Below are 21771 nucleotides of genomic sequence, written 5' to 3' on the forward strand. Positions count from 1 at the left end.
GTAAATGTGTGTCTTTTCCAGACAGTACTACTGTTTTTCAATTTCTCCATGCCTGAAACATTTCTAGACTTTATGCTTTACCCGTTTTTAATATAAAGTAGTAGTAATGGAAATATCTGAAAACATCTCTATGTTGTTCAGTGTGTCTACAGCTGGCTATACACTGCCAGCTGAGGAAAAAGATTGCATTAGGTTACTGTGTTCTTGAAGACAAAAAAAATAATAATAATAAATCAATAATCTGGCCTGAGACAGTGTATCATGGAATCTAATGAGACACCTTAAATTAGGACAGCAACAGTTTATATATAATTTTCTGAATACTATGTCTACACTGCAAATATCTAGTATAAGAGAGCTCCGAATACCCTGATCGAGAACACCAAATCTTTACAAAGATTAGAAATTTCAATAAAATTTCTAATTTTTATAAATTATTGTACATATGATTCAAAAATGCCATACTATATTCAATGTATAATCTACGAAAGGAGATGAGGTTGGACTAGATGCTGGGGAGGGGCTCTTCCTAGGGACTGTAGTGACAGGACAAGGAACAACAGGTTAAAACTTAAACAGGGGAAGTTTAGATCGGATATAAGGAAGAAATTCTTTATTGTGAGGGTGGTGAGGCACTGGAATGGGTTGCCCAGGGAGGCTGTGAATGCTCCATCCCTGGCAGTGTTCAAGGCAGGGCTAGACAGAGCCTTGGGTGACATGGTTTAGTGTGAGGTGTCCCTGCCCACGGCAGGGTATTGGAACTGCATGATCTTAAGGTCCTTCCCAACCCTAACTATTCTATGATTCGAATTCCTGTTCAGATGATACCTGAGGTCCCTTCCAACCTCGTATTCTATGATTCTATTACTTCTTTATGGTAGAATGAGCTCTCAAATATGCTAATTTAAGAAAAATATGAGCAATTTATACATAAAATATTTTAGGAAAACGTGAAACAAATGTAAAGTCTTCCAGCAAAATGATTCCTCCTTTAACCAAGTAAGGTCATGCTTTTAGCCGTATCCTACTTCTTGTGCTTTCTTTATCATTTCTGTTTCAATAGACATACCTGCTACCTAGAATGAATGTTATTTAGTGTATGGAATTTCACATGCCATGGAAATATCTTGCTTTTTCCATTATCCTTGGAATCATAGTAACCTCAAAATGTGATTTAACTTCTCATACACCTTCCTAGCAATAATCACTTTCTGCACATTTTAAACCATTTCTCACTACTGGGCTTTTCAGCTCAAAATGAGAACGGCCATGACTGCACAAAACTTGTTTAAGCACTCACTTAAGAGCTTTGACACTAGGCAGAGGACAAAGGTGGGTCAGAAACCAAAAGTTTGACTTCTGGTCAATTCCACTACTATGAGCTCCAAAGCTTTTCTTCTTTAAAACATGGTATCCTCAGAATTAGACAATCTTCTTTCCCTTGAGGTGAAGTTCTCTCTTCAGCCAGTCTAACACCATTTCTTCTCTCCTCTCCTTCAGGATGACATATTCAACTTCAGCAATGCCTCAGGCTTGCTGCCTTGCACCCAACATCCAAAGCCCCTAAAATGCTGCTCATTGCAGGCTCTTTCATGAGAAGGCCAAACCTGCAATCCATCCACAAATGTAACATACACTAAATATGAGTTTAGAAGCCAGCAAGCCTGCTGGACAAGACCTTCAATTTCCTCACATGACTGCTCACTGGATTATACAGCTTTCCTCAGAACTTCAGACGGTTTATAGCATAATCAGGGCCCCACAGATGGAAGTTGCCAGAACGAAACTTCAGTAAGCAGCAGTCTCTAATTCTGGGGCACTTGGTAATGAGAAATATAGAGGGAGAGGCTGAAGCAGAAAACAAAGACAGTGAAGTGAAATGACTGCTCATCACTTTAATTATAATTCCACTGACAGAAAGCCCTCCTTGCACTAGAACTCACCTCAGATACAAGTATTCTTCAAAGTCATACTATTTACATTAATTAGATCATGGTCTCACCTGACCACCCTGACTAACTAAGCAGAGTTAACATAAAACATTGACTGTGGGGAAGAAATCTGACTCATTTGGCAATCCTGAAGCCTAACAAGACAACAGGAACAAACGGAATGCTTAAATTGTGCTTGTGAGCAACACTCACTGTTAAACATTACTCCATGTTTTAAACTTAAAATGACTGGCTTTGAGACAGATGTCAGTCAAGGACTATACAGAATGTGACTGGCAGTTTCTTGCAGACCAACAATCAGTCTGGAAAATACAATAAATGCCTTAAGCATGACATATTCTGAATTATCACTAATTCTAAAACAAGTAATATTGTCTCCAATATTTCTGCTAATTGCTTTATTAAATGTGTTCTAACCCGCAGCTCTGTAACAAAATATTTGTCAGTGGGAATCATCATTTAAAAATATCTGTAATGGATTTATCTCAATGGAGTGGTAACTCCCATACTCAGTTATCTAGAAGGCCCTGCCAACACTGGGTGACAGAGGTGTTTCTATACGGTAGGGGATGACACTGAGTTGAGCCGACCATTGCACCCCTCTGCAGGCGTTCTTGGCTCACTCCCCAGGCAGAGTCAGAGAGGAACTGAAAGGGGAGCACCATGGCAGGTGCATGACTGCAGGCTACAAGGGAGCCAACCACTCTGTGCCTCAGCAGGCAGAAACTGGAGATTAAAACATGCCGCACTGCATCTATGTAAGAAGCAAGTCCTGAAAGCAGGGATTTGGTCTCCATAGCACATTTAGCTGCAAAGAACCCAAAAGCAAAATGACTGAATCTCTTACTTTAACAGCTTAAATAACTGTGACAAAAAGAGTTGTTATATGTGAACTGCAAAACCAAAGTGAAATTGCACTAAATTTAGACCTGCATATCTGCATTAACCAAACTCTCATACCACACTCAGTGGAACATCATTTTAACTACGCTTCTCAGAAAGTGTTCACTTAACCCTGGAAATCCCCATTAAATTCTTTTTCCTCAAGAGTACTCCAAAATGTTAACCTGGACTGAATCAGGGATACCACAAGTAGCTGGATGTAACACAACCTATCTAGGTTTGAAGCAGCTGGCTTTTATTTGTAAATAACATACCAAGATACGCTACTCAATAGCATTTCCAAGGATAAACAGGAATTAGTATAGCAAGTCTACGAAATCTTTATTTTTTTCCTCAGCAATTAGTTAGATCTGCCTATTCCTAATAAGAGGATTGACTAGTGCTCTACTATAACTAAAGCAGAATGAATAACTGTTACATATACATTCATTTTTACTAGAGAAATTACTGGCTCTTAATTCAGTATTTCTTAGTCATGCTCTTCTATTTTAGTATATTGTTACCCATATTTTAGTATATTGTTACCCAATAGTCTGGTTTTAAAGTTTTTTGCATTTGATTTCTAATTTCTGTTGGGAATAAAAGAAGCTTTACCCCACGCAAGATCCCGAGATGAACAATAAAAGAAGAATGACAGAGATGAGAATTTCTAGTCCTAGTTTTAAATACAACTGCTTACAATTTGTACACAAAGTATTTCTAAAGAAGGTAAATAATTACTTTCCGATGCTGGTACTTGCAAAGTACCTACTTTCTTCTTCACTCCTTGAATTTATAGCAATGACAATTTCCACCGCAAGCAATGTCTCTTCTCTGTTATTTACTCTAGGTTTCTAAACCCAAATTCTCAAAGACTACAAGCAGGTGTTTAGGTCAATCAATGTCTTTGTGGAGAGATTTGGCATCCTAAAGGATCCACTATTTCCTCCTTCCCATCCTTTGATCTTGCAACACTTTTATAACCTGTGAGGATCCCAGCACAGACCTAATCTCACAGGCCTAGTGCAGACACTGTAAACACTGAAAACATTGCCTGTTAAAGGACTACAGAATTGGGTCTTTGTACTTAAAATTAAGCTTGAAAAGCTGATAGCTACTTTTCCCCAGACCCAGATCAGGTTTTAGGGGATTTCTGCATCCTTCTGTCTGTCTGCTTCTTGCAGGGACTCAGAAAACTGAAAAATATGCCAATGAAGTTGTTCTTCTGTAATTTGAAAGAGACAAACACACTATTATATAGAACATGCAATGTGCACTTACCAGACCATTGCAGTTGCTTAAAGCCACTTTAGTTGTACTGTGTTGGTCTTGCAAATATCCTGTGTAGTAACAGTGGTCTAAAAAATCATGCTTCCATTGCGGTCCATCTTTCCCCCAGTATTCTACTGTAAAATGTCTGGACACCAAATCTGTGTTGAGAATCAGGTTTAAATGAAAGTGCTTGCCATAGGCAGAAAGTTTAAAAAATAATTTAGATGCTGCCAGTTCTTGGTCATAAGGGTCTGTACTCCTCCTCCTTCTTGAGGGTTTATCATTTTTCACAGTAAAGCTGAGGAAGGCTCCATTCTGATCAACTCTTATTGGGACTGTTAGTTGGTAATGTTCAAGGTAAGACAGGAATTCCTCTTTGTAATCACAAGGTAAGACAGTCCAAGGAGTGGGCATAGAAGAGAAGAAAATATAACAGTGGTATCATAAGCATAAACCATATTTGGTTAAATCTTATCATCCTCATGAGTAAAAGTAATTTTTGCCATTCTTTTAAATGTAAGATACAGCATTTTACTAAATAAAACATTCATTTTTTTTCAAGTCAAGAAAATATGTTCGGTTTCCTATTTATTTGATATCACTGGAAATGCATCAGTTCTTAACTAAATATTTCTTCCTATTTACCCAAAATACATGAATATTTGGGGCTAAATTCTAACCTAAAAACATGTAAAAACATGTAAACAGCTCTTCATTTTATTAAAAAACTACAAATGCTAGCGGATCAATGTAAGACTAGATCCTTACTTAATAGTTTAAAAACATGTGAGTATTACGGTAAGTCTCTAAACTACATTTTACTGGATTTAACTTGCAAGGCTTTCCTACAGTTAAAAGCAGAAAGAAATTAAAATTAAAAACTTAATCAGATTTGCTGCATATAAAATTCCATGACAATGAATCATGATAAACCTAAGAGCAGAGCCCATATGATCTCATGAACTATATAAACATGGTTTAGAAAATACTACCCACATGCAATGCAAAAATAGATGCTTCTTATCAACTACAGGTTGAACCCCTACCTTGAGAACTATATGAAAGCTTGCTGTCACTGTGAAATTCCGATGAAACTATGACTAGGTTCAAAATCCATGTCCACGTCTTCCAAAAAATTTCCATAATTTACAAAAAAAAAAAAAAAAAAAAAAAAAAGAAAGCACCTTTTTTTTATTATTTTTTTTTCTCTTCAGGGAGCTACCCACGTGCTACGGAGTTAACTCCACTCCAGAATCACACCATAACAGGTCAGGTATATTTATTTTATATTACTTCGAATTAACTATTGGATGTTCCACCTTTTGACAGGTACTCTTTTCCAACAACCTGTACTTTCTTCTATATCTGCAGTCATTTTCCCAATCCAGAATAAGTATTTGTAAGATTCCTTAAGATATCAGACTGGACAGTTATTGAACTTGTTCCATTTCTTTTCCTGAAAAGAAAAAAAAGAACAAAGAAAAAAAAAAAAAAAAAAGGCAAAGGAAGAAAGAAAGAAAATTAGTCAAATAAGTCAAGGCAAATTCTTTTTACTAAAACAGATATATATTACAAAACACTAAGCCATTACAGTGAACAGGCAAGACACTATTTTGAAACAATATTCAACCATTATTACTCGGGGTCCAAGGTCACAATCTTACAAAAATTATGAATTACCATTAACCTTGAGCAGCAGAGCTATACAGCTTAAGGTGCACACATTGACTTTATACTAAACAGGCATAAGAGTTCATAAAATTAAGGTTTCTTGTTGCTGAAATGCTGTGTTCAGACTTGTTCCAGGTATAATCAATGCTGTGCACTCATTGATTTCAGCGGTGAATAACTATACCATATACACTGGTTGACAAAGGAAGAACCTGGGAAAGAATCCAGAGTACAGTTATCTGATCTTTCTGCAGCATGTATTTTTGTTATTACTTGGGCCTGGGTTCTGCTTATGCAGGCAGAATTCTCATTCACTTAAATGGAAATGCTGCACATTCTAATACCAAAGATCACATTTCAGTATCTGAAGCTATCCATCACACACATTCTAATTTTTCAAGTATTTGTTGTCAAGAAAGTTTTGCATATATCTTACAAATTTTGAAGAGACATAATCAACCCTATACTCTTCAACTACACTAGGACACTAAATAACATGCCTTACTCCTAATCTGCAAATGTCCAGTTTCAAATTCCCATCACTGAATCTTGCTTTACCCCGTCTGCTAATGAGCTGCTTTCTTCTTGCATGGATAGTTATAATCTGATGCAAGCATCTCTCTACACTTCCTGATACGCAGCTCAACGTATTGGGTTTACCTCGCTTTGTACAATCCAGTTTCCAGATATCTAAATACTTCTGTAGTTATTTTCTGAACTCTTTCCAATTCATCAGCATCCCTTTCCATGCACAGACACCAGAACAGGACACTGCAGACCAGTAATGACTGGTTACTGGCATATATATAGGTAACAGTCTCACAGCTTTTGCTTCATCGAAAAAAATTGTAACATGGAGCTCGTGTGCAGCCTCATAGGCTGACAATAAGTCATTCTAACATAAAGATCTCCCAAAACTGTAGTACCTTAAGAGCTAGGTAGCTCAGAATACCAGACGTGAATTACAGTGTCCATTATTTTGACACACAGTGCCCGATGGTGGGTGTTGGTCAACAGTGTCCAACAGTCACCCTCCATCTACTGTTGTTGCAGGTGTCTGTCTGAAATGGTGTCCTGCATTCCCAGCTTCTCACAAGAAAACTCGCCTTTAATCTTAGGCTTGCTGGAAACTTTAGCAAAGTTTTTAACCTCCTTTCCAAAAGTATTATAGCCAACTTGAGCAGTGATACAGGCAGACTACACATAGCTATACTAATGCTCTGAATTAAGGAGTAGTCACGGACATGAAGAATGGAACACACAGGTAACTCCAGAAACAGTACTTCTAGTATGAAGTTTGAGGTAAGCACATATTCAGTATTCCACTTTCAATTGTTGATAAAATGGCACATTTGGTCCTCATCAAGGTTACAGTAAGAAGCATTTCCTCCATCTCATGGCTGAGCTACATATTCACACACCTGTCAGGGCAGGTGTGGCTCCATGTCCTGAACCATCCCCTAAAACCACAGCTGCTGCCTAACTGTAATTCACAAGCAGCAAAGAGAAGTATAAGATGTTTTCCGGAATCTAGGGTGCGGATGCCAAAGCCGCGTGGCACTGCCATTTCTGTGGAGGCAGTGTCAGGAGCTTCCTACCCATTGAAACTCAGCGAGTAGAAAAGGGGGCATCAACACATACCAGGAGACTTTGGGGCAGAGAGTGGACTATGTGGAGGTGACTTCCCAAACTGCTCAGATCAAGTCACCTCTGGGTTGCATGGGGAGCCTCCATCCAAGCAAAGGCACCTTCGGGTAACTAAAGCATCTCTTAAACTGAAGTAAGCACAAGCCTTAGGACAAGTAAGCTATCAGGAGACCATTATCCCAAGAGCATCCCCACACATGCCTAGAGTGCCACACACCCGTGGGTACTGCCACGGCTCCGAGGTCTCCACGCACGGGGCGCTCACCACAGAACCGTCAGGCTCCAGCGCGCTTCGCGGCGGCGGCGGCAGCAGCAGCAGCGAGGTCTCCCGGTCGCAGGCGAACTGCCGAAACAACGCGACACCACCGCGCTGGATCGCAGAGACCAACCGCGAGTGACGCTTCGAGGCGGAATGGAAGGGTTGAACCCCGCGGCGAGCGGGAAATAGCCCCGCTGCCGGCGGGCGAAGAGCGGGGAGGTCACCACGCCTGCACCGCCCGTTTCCCCCGCCGTCGCCCCGAGATGCCCGCCGCCTTCCCGCCCTCTCCAGCCCGGGAGGGCGGCGGGGACCGCCGCGGTGAGGGGAGGCGCGGCCAGGGCCGGCCGTCCCGCCGCGCCGGCAGTACGAGTGGTTGCTAAGGAAATGATGAGGGAGGGCGGGATGGGGCGGGGGGCGGGCGGCATCAATCACACAAATTCAATTACAGGTATCGGGGCTGGCCCTGAAAAGCGTCGCAGGGCTTCAAAAGCCGGGGATTAGCCGTGCCACCGGGAGCTCCCTAGGCGAAAACAGCGGCGGGCAGATCGCGCCGTGAACAGCTTGGTGAGAAGAGACGGGGGCCGGGGGGCGGCGCGGAGCGGGACACGTACAAAGGGGACGGACAGATCCTTCCTCTCCGGGAAGGAACCAGAAACCCAGTCGTGAGGAACAGAACTGCTGCTGTGCGAGCCCCGATGTGCAGCAGGGCCGGCCGCCTGGCCCCCGGGGCGATGGAGTCGCGAACGGCACACCCCGCCCCACTGATTCCCGCTGTCGAGGAGTTAGGGGGGTATGCAAAGAAAGCACACACACACCCCCCCAAAAAAAGTCGACAGACTGGAAAAATACACGGCTACACACACAGCCCAACACGTATACAGATGCGTACTACACGCGTCTGCACGCACATAAAGTAAAAAAACAAAACACAAGAAACAAACTAAATCCAGTTGGAGGTCACCAGACACACTATTCCTCAAAGACAAACCAGGAGTAAAAAAAAAAAAAAAAAAAAAAAAAAACAACGAGAAAAAAAAAAACAAAAAAAAAAAAAACAAACAAAAAAAAAAAAAACCCTTCTCCCTAGGGAGGCTGAAGGCAAGAGTCTGGTTGCTGCGGTGGAGTTGATCCTAAAGTTAACTTTCAGCAGCCCATTTCCAGACAGCAGCGCTGAATCTATTTGGATAAAACGCGTGTGACCCAGACACTTGGCGTTTAGCCCAAACGCGTTGCACCGGCAGCCCAAATAAAAACAAGAGTCTGACTCTCCCTCCCTCCCTCCTCTCTCTTCTCTCTTGTACAACAATGAAAGAAAATCCCGAAGACAAAACCCGCACACACATCGCCAGGGAGCCAAAGCCCACTTACCTCCTCCCACCAGACAAAGTCTCTATGAGCCCCGGGCCGCGGCGCAGACACGCACACACCGACAAACGCGCCTCCGCGGGGTTGGAAGTCTGGCAAATCCTAAGCGGCTCGAAGTAAATCAAAACCACACGCTTCCATCTTCCTGACGAGCCCGGCGAGAGGCCGGCATCCCCGCCGGCACCGGGCTGCGGGACGGCGGCGCCGCCGCCGCCCCCCCCTTCCCCGGCACGGAACGTGCACTTGTCTGACCACCGCAGCGGACGGCGGGACCGACAGCGGAGACTCCCCGAGTAGAGGCGGCGAGTCGTCCTCGGGGCTTGGGGGCTCCTCTGGGGTTCATCAGTTGCTTGGTTCTCGGTTGGGTTCCCCCCGTCCGCCCCCTCTACCAACAGCTCAGTATCAAAAGTGTGAAAAAAATTAAAAAAAAAAAATAAAATAAAAATTGCACTGAGACCGTTCTCCATAAATCATTGCTCTTTACGGCTGAAAATCCTTGCACCCGCTTCCCCCATCCTCAAAGACTTCTGAAATTACTCCAAATGCACCTCGCCTAATACTATATAAACCTCCCCCGCTTCCTAAAGCCCTGCACGCACCATCGCTCAGGACACAAGAAAAGCAAAAAGTTCCATTGAATATCGTGAAATCTTCCTTACCGTTTTCATCTTCAATTTCTGATATTAAAGTAAGTTTCAAACAATAGGGATTGCACAGGACGGTTCCCGTATTCCTCTCTGCTTTTCCCCCTCTGTGCAAGCAACCATCAGGGTTCTATTCTCCAACTGAGTAAGATTCTCTAGCCTTCCTTCCTAAAAGGGGTTTTTAGAAAACGGGCTGGCTTGGCAGGAGGAAGGATGCCATCAATTCACCCAACCTATCACCCTGCACATTTTGTCTTTCCAACAAAAAAAAAGCGGGGGGGGGGGAAGGAAGGAAAAACAGGCTTATATTGGGGTGGGGGTGGGTGCCCTCCTCTTGAGCAGCCTCCTCTGTGCAAAATACCATGTGAATATCATCTGAGTTTCTGGGAGAGAGGGGGGAGCGGGAGACAGAGCGGGGGGAGAGAGTGGGGCGGGTAGAGGAGGAGAGAGGAGGCAGACAGAGCAGGGAGGGCTCAGGAAAGTTTGGTTGAAGTAGCCTCAGACCTCCTCCAGCTGCGGCCGCCGGCCAAGCCGAGCGCGGCAGCAGCGGGGAGCTTGGCAGCCTCGCCCGGGGGACGGCGCAGAGCAAGCTGACGTCAGCCGCAGATGTGCCCCGGGACGGCGGCACAGCCGCAGCGCATGCGCGCCGCATCACGTGGCGGCGGCGGGGGGAGCAGGGGTACAGTCGGGGTAACGAAAACCGGCCGGCCGTGGAGGGGGGAATGGAGTAACGTCTTTGGTGCGACCCCTTTGCCCGGTGCTGCTGGCGGGGAGCCCGGCCTCGCCGTGGAGAGGTGGCGGAGCGGCCTTGCCGCTGCAGCAGCCTCAGTGTGCAGGCGGCTGCCAGCGGGCGGCGGGCCCGGGGCGGTCTCCCTCCCATACCGGTGCCCCTTCCCTCCCCGCCGGCAGATCCCTTCTCGCGCCCCGTAACGGGCCTTGATTAAAGAAGTAACGCCGCTTCAGCTGAGGGGAGGCGGGGGTCGCGGTGCCTCACCCGAGCCCGGACGGGGTCGGACTGTGCGCGCGCAAGGCGCTTTCTCTTTGCTTTGGGGCGGGGCGGGGGTCGGGGCAGCGGGGTCCAGCTGGGCAGCAGGAGGAGGGCGGGCCCGAGGCATGGCCGCGGGACCGCATGTGCTCTGCGGAGCTAGAGGTGGCGGAGGATGGTAACCCGAGACCTGCCCTCCTGCCCGCCAAGTTAATTTCGATAGCCAAAAAAAAAGAGTTAAAAATAAAAAATCCTTCCTAAATCTAGGTTCTAAGGTTTCAAGCTTCTGCTAACATTATTTCCCGAATGGTCCGGGTGCGCGCCCCCCTCCCGAGCCGGAGGTAGTAGGTGTAATTCTTCTGGTGAATCTACAATAGCTGGCTGGGCTGTGGAATGATTCGCTGGGAAAGGGACAGCTACGCGGAGACTCCTCCGAGGGTCGAAAGAACAGGACCGGCCTCCAGGATCAGCCGTGGGGCTGCCTTACTACCGAGGGTAGTGAGTAACCCTCGGTGCTGACCCTGGTCACTGCGGGACCGCTGTGTGCCCTGCGAGATGGGCAAGTTAGAGCTGTGCTTGGGGCTCCACGCTTCAAATAAACTCCGCATACCCACCTGTGAACGTGAAGCACTGCAACAGCGGGGTTACACTCTGCGCAGAAGCATGTGAAATCTCTGTTAACAGCAGCGTTAGCAAAATAAGCACATATCCCTAAAAGGTACTCGCATTTGTCATCATTCACACCGAACTCCGCACTAAATACAGTAGATACTGATTTGTGAGACCCTGCTACAATCCTTGGGCAAATTAATGTTGCAGTGCTTCGAGGAGTAGCAGAGTGTACCAGCGCATGGAAAAGCGGAGCTGTGAAATCAGTGCTCCCTCGGAACATGGGCATTCAGAGAGAGAAACGCTCCGATGCTGGAGGTGCGCCGCCAGCCTGCGCCCCCCGGGTTAATTGCTCATACCGAGGGCGCCATCCTGCGTCGGACCTTCCTTTTCCTCGCCCTGTACCTGCCTAGGCAGCTGCTGCTGTGATGGCTACGACTGGGTAATTAAAACAGGTTTCTCTGACTTTGAAATGGGTATTTTTTGTTAATATTTCAAAGTTCATGTTTCTGCAGCAAATTAATACGTAAGATGATCACTTGGATAAATCACGCTCACCTCGGAAGCCCTGCAGCAGGGTGCAGGTAGGTGTACCTTAGCCACATCATCTGTCTCCACTGACAGGCATAGTGACAGGTTCTGCTCAGCCTTCTCTGCAAATGGAGCTGTACACATGGAGAACAGGGAGAGCCTGTTCTTTTGAAAGGACAGATTGTGAAGAGAGAATTTTTTACCCATTCTTCTTTACAACCAAAAATAACCTTTTGAACAGACAGACAAGTATCACAGCCAATTGCCTCATGCTCATGGTATCCTCATGGGATTTGGGAGACCTGCTTTCAAATCAGACCCTTCTCGAATCAGACTCGGGAATGCTCACATCGCTGTCTGACGGCTAGCTTGAGGACTATTCTGGTGTGGAAGACTGGCCTCTCCGTGGCTGGAGCTACTCCACTGTGTATAACTGATTAAATACTCATCAAGCTAAAAAGAAAGACAGCTTATCACTGTCTGGTTAGGGCCCTCACATGGGTTCAACTCCCGTGCTCTAAATCAAGCAAAGCAAAGCAAAGATATATGGACTCTGCAAAACCCAGCTGCTTGCTCAGACGAACAAGTTATTTATTCCCTGTCCCAGACAACCACATTTTCTTGCCTGCAGCCACTAGTGTATATATACCAGTCAAAACTGGTATATACCAGGAAAAGCTTTGGCTGCAGTAAAAAAATTCTGACCATCTGTGGTTAGAATTTCTGACAGAATTCCCAGTACAGTCTGACTTACCTGTTTTGCTTTATTGCATAAAATATTTTTTCAGACTGAAACCATATTCAGATAAAAATAATGATCTAATTTGATTCTTTATTTTTGTTTCATCCGCCCAAATAGTATCTATGTACATTTTTTTATGATCTGTGATTTTTTAGAAAAGAGACATGCATAGGAAGTAGTATACAGATTGTTAGCATAAATTTTTCTTCACTGCGAGTAGAAGGCTTTGTAGCAGGAACAGGAATTCTACTGTGAATTCTGGTAATATGTATAAACCATTTGGGCAAATGTGTCTCAGAAGCTCTGGACAGGATTACACGTTTGTTGAGCACAGAATATATTACCCTATGTCTTAACCAGTTTGTTAGACTTTGCTGGCCATAGAAGTAGTTAGCTACAGCACTGTTGACTTTAGGCCTTTGAACCCTTTAGTATGTCAGTCAACAACTGATAAGATCGGCAAGCATGCTTTTTTTATTTAAAGAAATATTTATATTAATTTCAATTTAACATTGCTAGGTGTATCAGAGGTGTTTGGAGTGGTACCAGGAATCTTGCTTTTGGGTGAAATAAATATAGAAGAGAAAGCTACAAGTCTTTGGTGAGCAGTGCATTTAGGTAAGATGAGGGTGTTGTTACTTGTACATTTGGATGGATATGCTTGAAAGTGCTGGGCTTTTTTTCCAAGGTGTCACTGAAGACCTGAGGATAATAGCCTATCATCTTTAAAAATATAGTAGCAGTGTTTGGAGAGATAATGACTTTTAAAAATATATATCTAAAGTTTTAAATTACATAAATAAACTTGCTAGAATACTTCAGTTGACCATATAGTTAAAAAAAAAAAAAACAAAACAATATAACCTTGCATTTATGTGTGCTATAGGTTCAGTGCTTTATCTGTGCATATAGGGAGAAAAATTCCTGATGTGCATATGGGCTTCATTTTTAATCCTCCAAACTAAAAAATTCTAGAGGTGATTGAATGTAATAGTGCTGTTGAGATGCAGTATCTGGATCACTGATGTTTCTTTACAGATATCCTGAATTCAGATGGCTTCTAAATCTCATCTTCCCTACAGGGAGAGATCTAAAAACATCTCTAGAAATTACCCTGAGCCACGTATTCAGCCTAATACCAACTACTTGCTGTAAGGAGTAGAATCTATTGTGCCTGGCACATTGTATTTCAGAGAAAGAATGCATATGAAGGTGTACTTTCAATTGGAAAAGGCACCCCTTTTGAGCTGTCATTGATGGCCCTCTAAAACAAAGCTCACAGCCGTGCATTTAGCTTCAAGTATGGCTTTGAGGTTACTTCCGCCCAGCAATGCGGATATTGCCAAGAATGCCTTCATTTAAATATGAAGAACCTTAGGCAAGTCAGGATGGTAGACCATCCTTTCCTAGGATGCTCCCTGTAACCAGCTGTGTGTGTTATGCTGATGCAGGGCTTATTGTCACCCAAGCCTCATTGTTTCTGCAATACCCTGTGAACCTGCCCAACCCAATTATTTTAGTATAAGGTTTGGAAATAAAACTGGAAAACTTCATATAAGCTTGGCCCAACATATCCTGGCCAGATTCCTTGCTGGTGGAACACAGATGAGGCAGGGCAGGGCATGTGAATGTGGTGAGAATAACACTGAAAACATGGTAGGGGTAAAATTAAGTATCTCTCTAGTAAACCTGAAATGAGGAATCTTAGACTACTCAAGATGATTTGGGGATCCCCATAGCAGAACAGATGTTGGTCTCAAATTTTGAGGGCAAATGAGATGGAACTGATCCTATCCTCATTAAGATTAAAATAGAAAGTATAGTAAAAACCATACAGTTCCATACAAGAATAGGAATAGTAGTAAGCAGAAAAAAAGAGATGACTCAGATGAGGGAGTTGGTTTTTGGGCTACAGAACTGATGGACAGGGGCAGAGCAGTTGATGTCATCTACCTGGACTTGTGCAAAGCCTTTGACACTGTCCCGCATGACATCCTTGTCTCTAAACTGGAGGGACATCAATTTGATGGGTGGATCACTCAGTGGATAAAGAACTGGCTGGATGGCCGCATGCAAAGAGTTGTGGTCAATGGCTCAATGTCCGGCTGGAGACCAGTAATGAGTGGTGTCCCTCAGGGATTGTTGTTGGGACCGGTCTTGTTCAACATCTTTGTCGGTGACATGGACAGTGGGATTGAGTGCGCCCTCAGCAAGTTTGCCGATGACACCAAGCTGTGTGGTTCGGGTGATACGCCAGAGGGAAGGGATGCCATCCAGAGGGACCTCGACACGCTTGTGAGGTGGGCTGATGCCTACCTTATGAAGTTTAACCATGCCAAGTACAGGGTCATACACGTGGGTCAGAGCAATCCCAGATTGTGCAGAGAAGAGATTCAGAGCAGCCCTGCAGAGAAGGACTTGAGGGTGTTGGTCGATTTAAAAATGAACATGAGCCGGCTTCAGTGTGCGCTCGCAGCCCAGAAAGCCAACTGTATCCTGGGCTGCATCAAAAGGAGCGAGACCAGCAGGTCGAAGGAGGTGATCCTGCCCCTCTACTCTGCTCTCGTGAGAAGGACTTGGAGTATTGTGTGCAGTTCTGGTGTCCTCAACATAAAAAGGACATGGAACTGTTGGAACAAGTCCAGAGGAGGGCCACGAGGATGATCAGGGGACTGGAGCACCTCCCGTATGAAGACAGGCTGAGAAAGTTGGGGCTGTTCAACCTGCAGAAGAGAAGGCTGCATGGAGACCTCATAGCAGCCTTCCAGTATCTGAAGGGGGCCTACAAGGATGCTGCAGATGGACTACTCATCAGGGACTGTAGTGACAGGACAAGGGGTAACAGGTTCAAACTTAAACAGGGGAAGTTTAGATTGGATCTAAGGAAGAAATTCCTTACTGTGAGGGTGGTGAGGCACTGGAATGGGTTGCCCAAGGAGGTTGTGAATGCTCCATCCTTGGTGGTGTTCAAGGCCAGGTTGGATGAGGCCTTGGGTGACATGGTTTAGTGTGAGGTGTCCCTGCCCATGGCAGGGGGTTGGAACTAGATGATCTTAAGGTCCTTTCCAACCCTAACTATTCTATGATTCTGTGATTCTATTTCGAAGGCAGAATATTTTTTCCTGCTTTGTCTGTTTCCAGCTTTCCAAGTCAAGAGGTAGATACCAAGAAAGAAGATTAGGTCAGTAAGCATAACAGTTTGTTTAAAGGGAGCATTGTCCATTGTATGTATTATAGGTTTTTCTGTGTGTTCTTGTTGTGTTGTTTTCCTATCTGAGGAGATAGTTGTTCATAAGACCTGAACAATCTGTAAGACTTACGGACAGCAAAGGTGAGACAAATTGTACCGTATGTGGAAAATGTGTACAGAAAATCTCTATGGAAAAAATTGGCAAATGGTATTCCTCAAAAGATTAGTGTACACAGAAACATATAAAAGTTATTCAGAAAATCTTAGCAAATACAGAAGAATTTGGTTATTTTGATTTTAGAACGAAAAATCTGGAATTAAGTCACAAGAAGACTTGGCTATTGCCATGCAGAGCGCTGCAGTGTTTTGCAGTCTGGCACTCAGCTCTAGGAATGGAGCTTCTAGGGCAGAATTAGGCACCTCAGTCTCAGGTGCCTGGGTGACTTGTTTAGTCTCTGAATTGAAGGAGAATTGGGGTAGTCATACTGACGAGCATTACAGACTGTTCATTTGCATCTGTTCAGCTATGTGGTGATTCCCCTTTTCTTGATATGCTTTATATAAAAGCATGAACACATACACTAATGTCAGAGATTGTAAAATTGGATTGTGAAGTGAGCACAGATTTATTTTGAATGGAAAGAATTGGACTTTCCATATTCCTGGACCGTATATCTGGAAAAGATTTATTAAAGACTCTAGAGCATACAGTGCATACTGCTTTGGACATAGATTACAACTTTGTGTAATTTAGATGGTTTTCTGGCATTCTTTCTACCACTCTGTGTTGCAACAGCTTATAAATGGAACTATAATAAAAGCTGTTAAGCCACTGGTTTGAAGAAGAATTGGGGGAAATAAAAAAAGCAAAACCAACAAAAAACCCCAAACAAATCACAATGCTCACCTCTGCCCTGTGAAGTTTTGCCTATCCCTCCAAAGTGTAAAGGTTTATTGTGAATTGCAGTAAGGTGTTATGTGAATGTGGTTAGTATATACATTCCTTCCCTCTTATCTCACAAGTAAACTCATTGTTAATTTTCTTACAGGATTATCACAGCACTAACGGCTCCTGGTTTAGGGAAGACAATGTTCTGCTTTGAAGGGGCTTATTAAGGCCCCTTTAAAAAGCCCAACGTTTCCCTTTTCCACTTACTTAGGACTGTCTGGTTTTGCGTGAAGATGTTTGTGCAGCAGTAAGGGCTCTGACCATCATACATGTCTCTCACCTGGAACTGGTTATGCACCAGAGAGATGAAAGGGGAACGGCTGTGTCTACTTGCCCTATTCTTCACCCAGGTAACCCTAGTTACTCTCTTGTGGCATCCGTTTGAGAAAAAAATCCAGGGCCAGATGAATCTTTTGGTATGACCCAGCAGCTGTTTTTACGTTAAGAGCACTCTTCAACTTCTGTTCAAGTTGTAAGGGGCTTAACTTACAAGCACTTCACACTCACACTGATTTCCACTGTAATCCACTGGCAATCACAGGCATCCACAAAAGTCAACAACACTGCTGGATTTCACACTGAGGCAGCTCAGGAGCATCCATATATTGCATTTAGGTGCCCTGCTGTGAGACCAGTGGTCCTCCATGAATGAAGAGAAATAAAAAGAAATCCCAAAAAAGAAGTTACTGTTCCCCTAGTAATGACTGCAGCTATTTCTCAAGTGAGCCTCTTAAAGCCCTCTGCCACTTACACAAAGCCTGGGAACAGGAGCAAATATCATGACAGTTGAAATTTATATAACCTTTTCTCAGGACTTAATCCTATGAATCTTCTGTTATTCCACTAAATATTCTTGAAACATATTCAGTCTTGCATATATTTTTGTTTGTTACATTGAAAGGATACATTTATAGTCTAAAGATAAAACTAAAATAAAAGACTTTCAATCAAAGACCAAAGGTCACAACACAGCAGCCTTATAGCAGCCTGCCAGTACCTAAAGGGGGTCTACAAGAAATCTGGAGAGGGGCTTTTTACAAGGACATGTAGTGATAGGAAAAGGGGAAATGGCTTTGAAGTGAAAGAAGGTAGATTCAGATTAGCTACTAGGAAGAAGTTCCTAACAGCTAATTCCTAATAGCTAATAGCAGAGGGGTTGGAACACAATGATCTTTAAGGTCTCTTCCAACCTAAGCCATTCTATGAGTCTATGAACATAAGTTTTCCAACATCAAAAATGTCTTTTTCACATTTTGCTGAAACTCAGCTGTGCATTAAAATCACAAACAACTTTTTGTTTCTAAGGAGTCAGAACATCACATTTCTTAGTTATGGGCTTATATTCTGGCCACAATCTGTGAACTGAAATATGAACTGGGTTTAGCGTACTTCTGTTCCTGCTATAGCCATTAAGTAATTATTTGCATCAACATGCAAGTTATCCTGGAAAAGGATAAGACTCAGTTTTTCTCAAAAACTTGCAGGATGCTTAATACTATGGTTCAACAGACTTGTGCAGTATATGCTAGCAGTTTTTCATTCTGACATGAAATAACCATGGAGCCATCCAGGGATATGAAGGTGATGGTGTGTTGCTATTCGCAGATGTTTGAGGGCAACTTGTTCCTGTGTTTGTACTTATATGATGCGCCAAGATCAAAAGAGGCCTCATTCTTTGCGTGGTCATCGCTGGAAACTCTGTTATGATTCAAGCTGATTCTAGCAGCAATCTTCTGAACTTCTGAAAGTCTAGCTTCAAATAAATAACTTTAGTTTTTTGGTTGATTGGTTGGTTGGTTTGCTTGGTTGGTTGGCTTTCTAACCCACCCACTCTCTGTATTCCCACCATGCCTCAAACTCAGTTAGTGGTAATAACTTTTATATATAGTTTTTGTAAACTTTGTAATTAATAACATACCAAGAGATTTGTCAGCCAAAATAAAAGTATTCAAAGCAAGTGGAGTAACAGCTAAGGAAATCTACATGCTTGCAGCAAATACTGGACATTTTTTTAGCTCATTGCATCCACAGTTCTAGCCATCTAGAAATCTACACAATTTCATCCACAGATTAGGTTATCTGGCAATAAATAAAGTCCTATATAAATTATTGCATGAACAGAGCTGTTCCAGTACTGCCAGTCTGTATAGTTTGGCTAACAGTAAGTACCTACAGCCATCTTAATTTAACAGTGTATTTACAAGGGCAACCAGGTACACAAAGAGTACAAACATAGATGGACATATCCCACCTGCAAATATGTACCTACAGTGATTTTTTTCTGCTGTTTTTAAAAGAAGGACTTAAAGGTTTGCTTGCCAGTTAATGCTCATCCTGAGGAGTGCAGAAGTTGAAAGTTTAGTTTTGCATTTTACCAGATATGGTTGGTATTTGCTAAGAGATCAAATGGGACTACAAAGGACCTAGTGTCATTAAACATTAATTACTTCATAATTTAAGGATCTGCATTACTCATATATTTTAAATTTGTGTCACATCACACCTTCAGTTCAGCTGGTAAAAATTTTAAATAAGGCTGATGTACATTTTAGTAATTGTAAAATCAGGTATTTTACAGCTACTTCTTCCACTGCAAGACTGCTTATTCCTCTAACATAGGCTTATAGCTCTTCTAAAGTATAATTAGTATTATGCATCACCTGTGGGCATAGCCTGTCATTTCTGTTCAAAGTCTAAACATGGAACATATTTATTGCTCATTTTCTAATAGCTGTCCCTGGGCCATTCTCTTTCTCTGTTCCCAGATACAATGTCTGACTTTCAGAGGTGAGAAATGAATTGAGATTCTCTCTTGAATAGGCTTGGGGAGGGTGCAGGGGTAACCTTTGCTCTTGTTCTGCCCCAGATTCTCGGCTTTGCACATGAATGGATACTCTTCTATTGGGGTCTTTCTTTTGGGGGATGAAACAAAGTAACTGCAAAAGAATACCAAGGAGTTCACTTTGTTCACTATCTCTGCAAAGTTTGTTTCTGAGACTCCATGGAAAAGAGAAATTCCAAAGTTTGAAATGCCGGATACAAAACTTTCAGAATAGACAGGGCAGCCCAGCATTCCTCGGGCTCTGGTCTGCAGTAAAACTACACACAAATCTCTGAACAGCCGCCAAAAATGGACCATAAAATACATTACTGTAATTCTTCTGAAGTCCTACTGTAGTTTTGAAGATAAAACGTTTTATGTTTCTTTGTTTAATCATTGTTCTCTAAGAAGGACAGAGACCAGGTGGGTTTGTTTTTTTTTTGTAGTTTTGGTTGTTTGTTTCTTGTGGGTTTTTTTAATTTTATTTCTAGTTCAGAAATCTGGAGAATTTGATGAAATATGATGTGCAGAAAAGAATTCTTTCATCCTGAGAACTGAACTCTGAGTGACAAAATACCCATATTTTCTTTAAAGTATGATTAGATATTACAATAGCATTTCTCAAAAAAAAAACCTCAGTATGCTTGTCCTATTAAACCTGCCATATGTTGTAGTAAATGTGCCTGGGTGAACACGTTGCTATCAAAGTGTGTTCTGCTCCTTGCTAACATTTAGGCCTTTAAGCATCTCAGAAGTTTTTCTAGTTGTTTCACATATGTTTTTTACATGGAGTACAGGAATGAATCTTGCATATCTCAATATGAAATAGCTGTTGGAAAAGATGATCATCGCTACTTTTCCTGTTTTCTCAGTTATGAAGCACTGAAGTATGCAGTATTCACTTACTGAACTTTACAGTGTTATCATGTGAGACAATGGCACCATGATCAACAATAATGAATGCTGTGGTTTTTCCATCAACAACAAACTACCGTCAGCATTGGCATCAACTATGTATCAGGGCTATCCTAATTCTGTCTCTGTCTCTGATCCTGTTGAGGGAGAACATGAATTCTCCTCCTGACCACTGAGATGCACAATGAATATTAACAGTAAGTATGTGCAATATTAATGGGGTGTGCAATCCAGTGGTCATTACCTCTTAGCTTATTAAAGAGCTTCTCACAAGTGAGAAACAGTTTGCTGTAGATTAGTTGGCAAGGTCACACTTCGGGTGTAGTGACTTCATTGTACATTAAAAAATTTAAACAATTTTATTCAGGCCTGTTTGTATAGATCTGTATATATATAATTGTTTCATAAAACAGTACGTATGTATAAAAATATACATACAAGCATATATTGGTATTGAGAGCGTGGACAGGGCTACCATTTAAATTAATACTTTATAATTTCTGTAAAATGCTATTAAAATGCTATTAAAAAACAAAATTGGTCCTGTCTTAATGGTTAGAGTATTGTGTTTAAACCCAGATCCTTAGCTTTTTCTCATCTTTGGTTTTGAATAGGCATTTTCTGAAACATTCAGATGATTTGATAGTAGTAAAAGTATAAGCACTGTAGATTCACAATTAGGAAGTTCTTATGGATGAGAATGGGGAAAAGACTCTACTATTGCTGATTATCTGGTTGAAATTCAGCGTTTCAGACAGGTGTACAGGCCCTCACAGCAAGTAGTTCTGCTTTTGAGGCTGAATTAAAACGGTCCAGACCATAGAATCATAGAATGGCTTGGGTTGGAAAGGAACTTAAAGATCATCTAGTTCCACCCCTCCTGCTGTGGGCAGGGACACCTTGCACTAGACCAGCTTGCTCAAAACAACATCCAACCTGGCCTTGAACTCTGGCAGACACAACTTCTCCAGGCAACCTGTTCCAATGTCTCACCACCCTCATGGTAAAGAACTTCTTCTTAATGTCTAATCTAAATCTCCCCTCTTTCATCTTAAATCCATTCCCCCTTGTCCCATCTCTACATGCCCTTGTAAAAAGTCGCTCTCCAGATTTCTCGTAGGCCTTCTTTAGGTACTGGAAGCTGCTCTAAGATCTCCCCTTAGCCTTCTCTTCTCCAGGCTGAACAGGATCACCCAAATGATTTCTTTTAACTCAAAATCAACTTGGACTTAACTGTATAAGTTAGAAGGTAATTCTCATGATTAACAAACACTGCTTTTTGCCCCTTTAGAAAAAATAAAAGGAAATAAAAGGAAACTCCTATTAAAATGCAGATT

General features: G+C 42.7%; 1 protein-coding gene across 1 annotated transcript in view; it reads right to left on the bottom strand.

Moving 5' to 3' along the window:
• The window catches only part of ADAMTS6 (ADAM metallopeptidase with thrombospondin type 1 motif 6), a gene marked incomplete at its 3' end in the record, with an annotated part of 146988 nt that extends 141200 nt beyond the window's left edge, over positions 1 to 5788 (bottom strand). The window contains exons 1-2 of the mRNA XM_080637567.1: positions 5153 to 5788; positions 4116 to 4480 (exon numbers count right to left, since the gene is read on the bottom strand). Coding sequence (XP_080493693.1) covers positions 4116 to 4480; positions 5153 to 5249 — 462 coding nt within the window. The 5' untranslated portion in view covers positions 5250 to 5788. The remainder of the gene's footprint in view (positions 1 to 4115; positions 4481 to 5152) is intronic.
• Between the last annotated feature and the right edge of the window lie 15983 nt (positions 5789 to 21771).

The sequence above is a fragment of the Psittacula echo genome (assembly GCF_963264785.1).
Source record: "Psittacula echo genome assembly, chromosome: Z".
NCBI classification, from domain to species: domain Eukaryota; kingdom Metazoa; phylum Chordata; class Aves; order Psittaciformes; family Psittacidae; genus Psittacula; species Psittacula echo.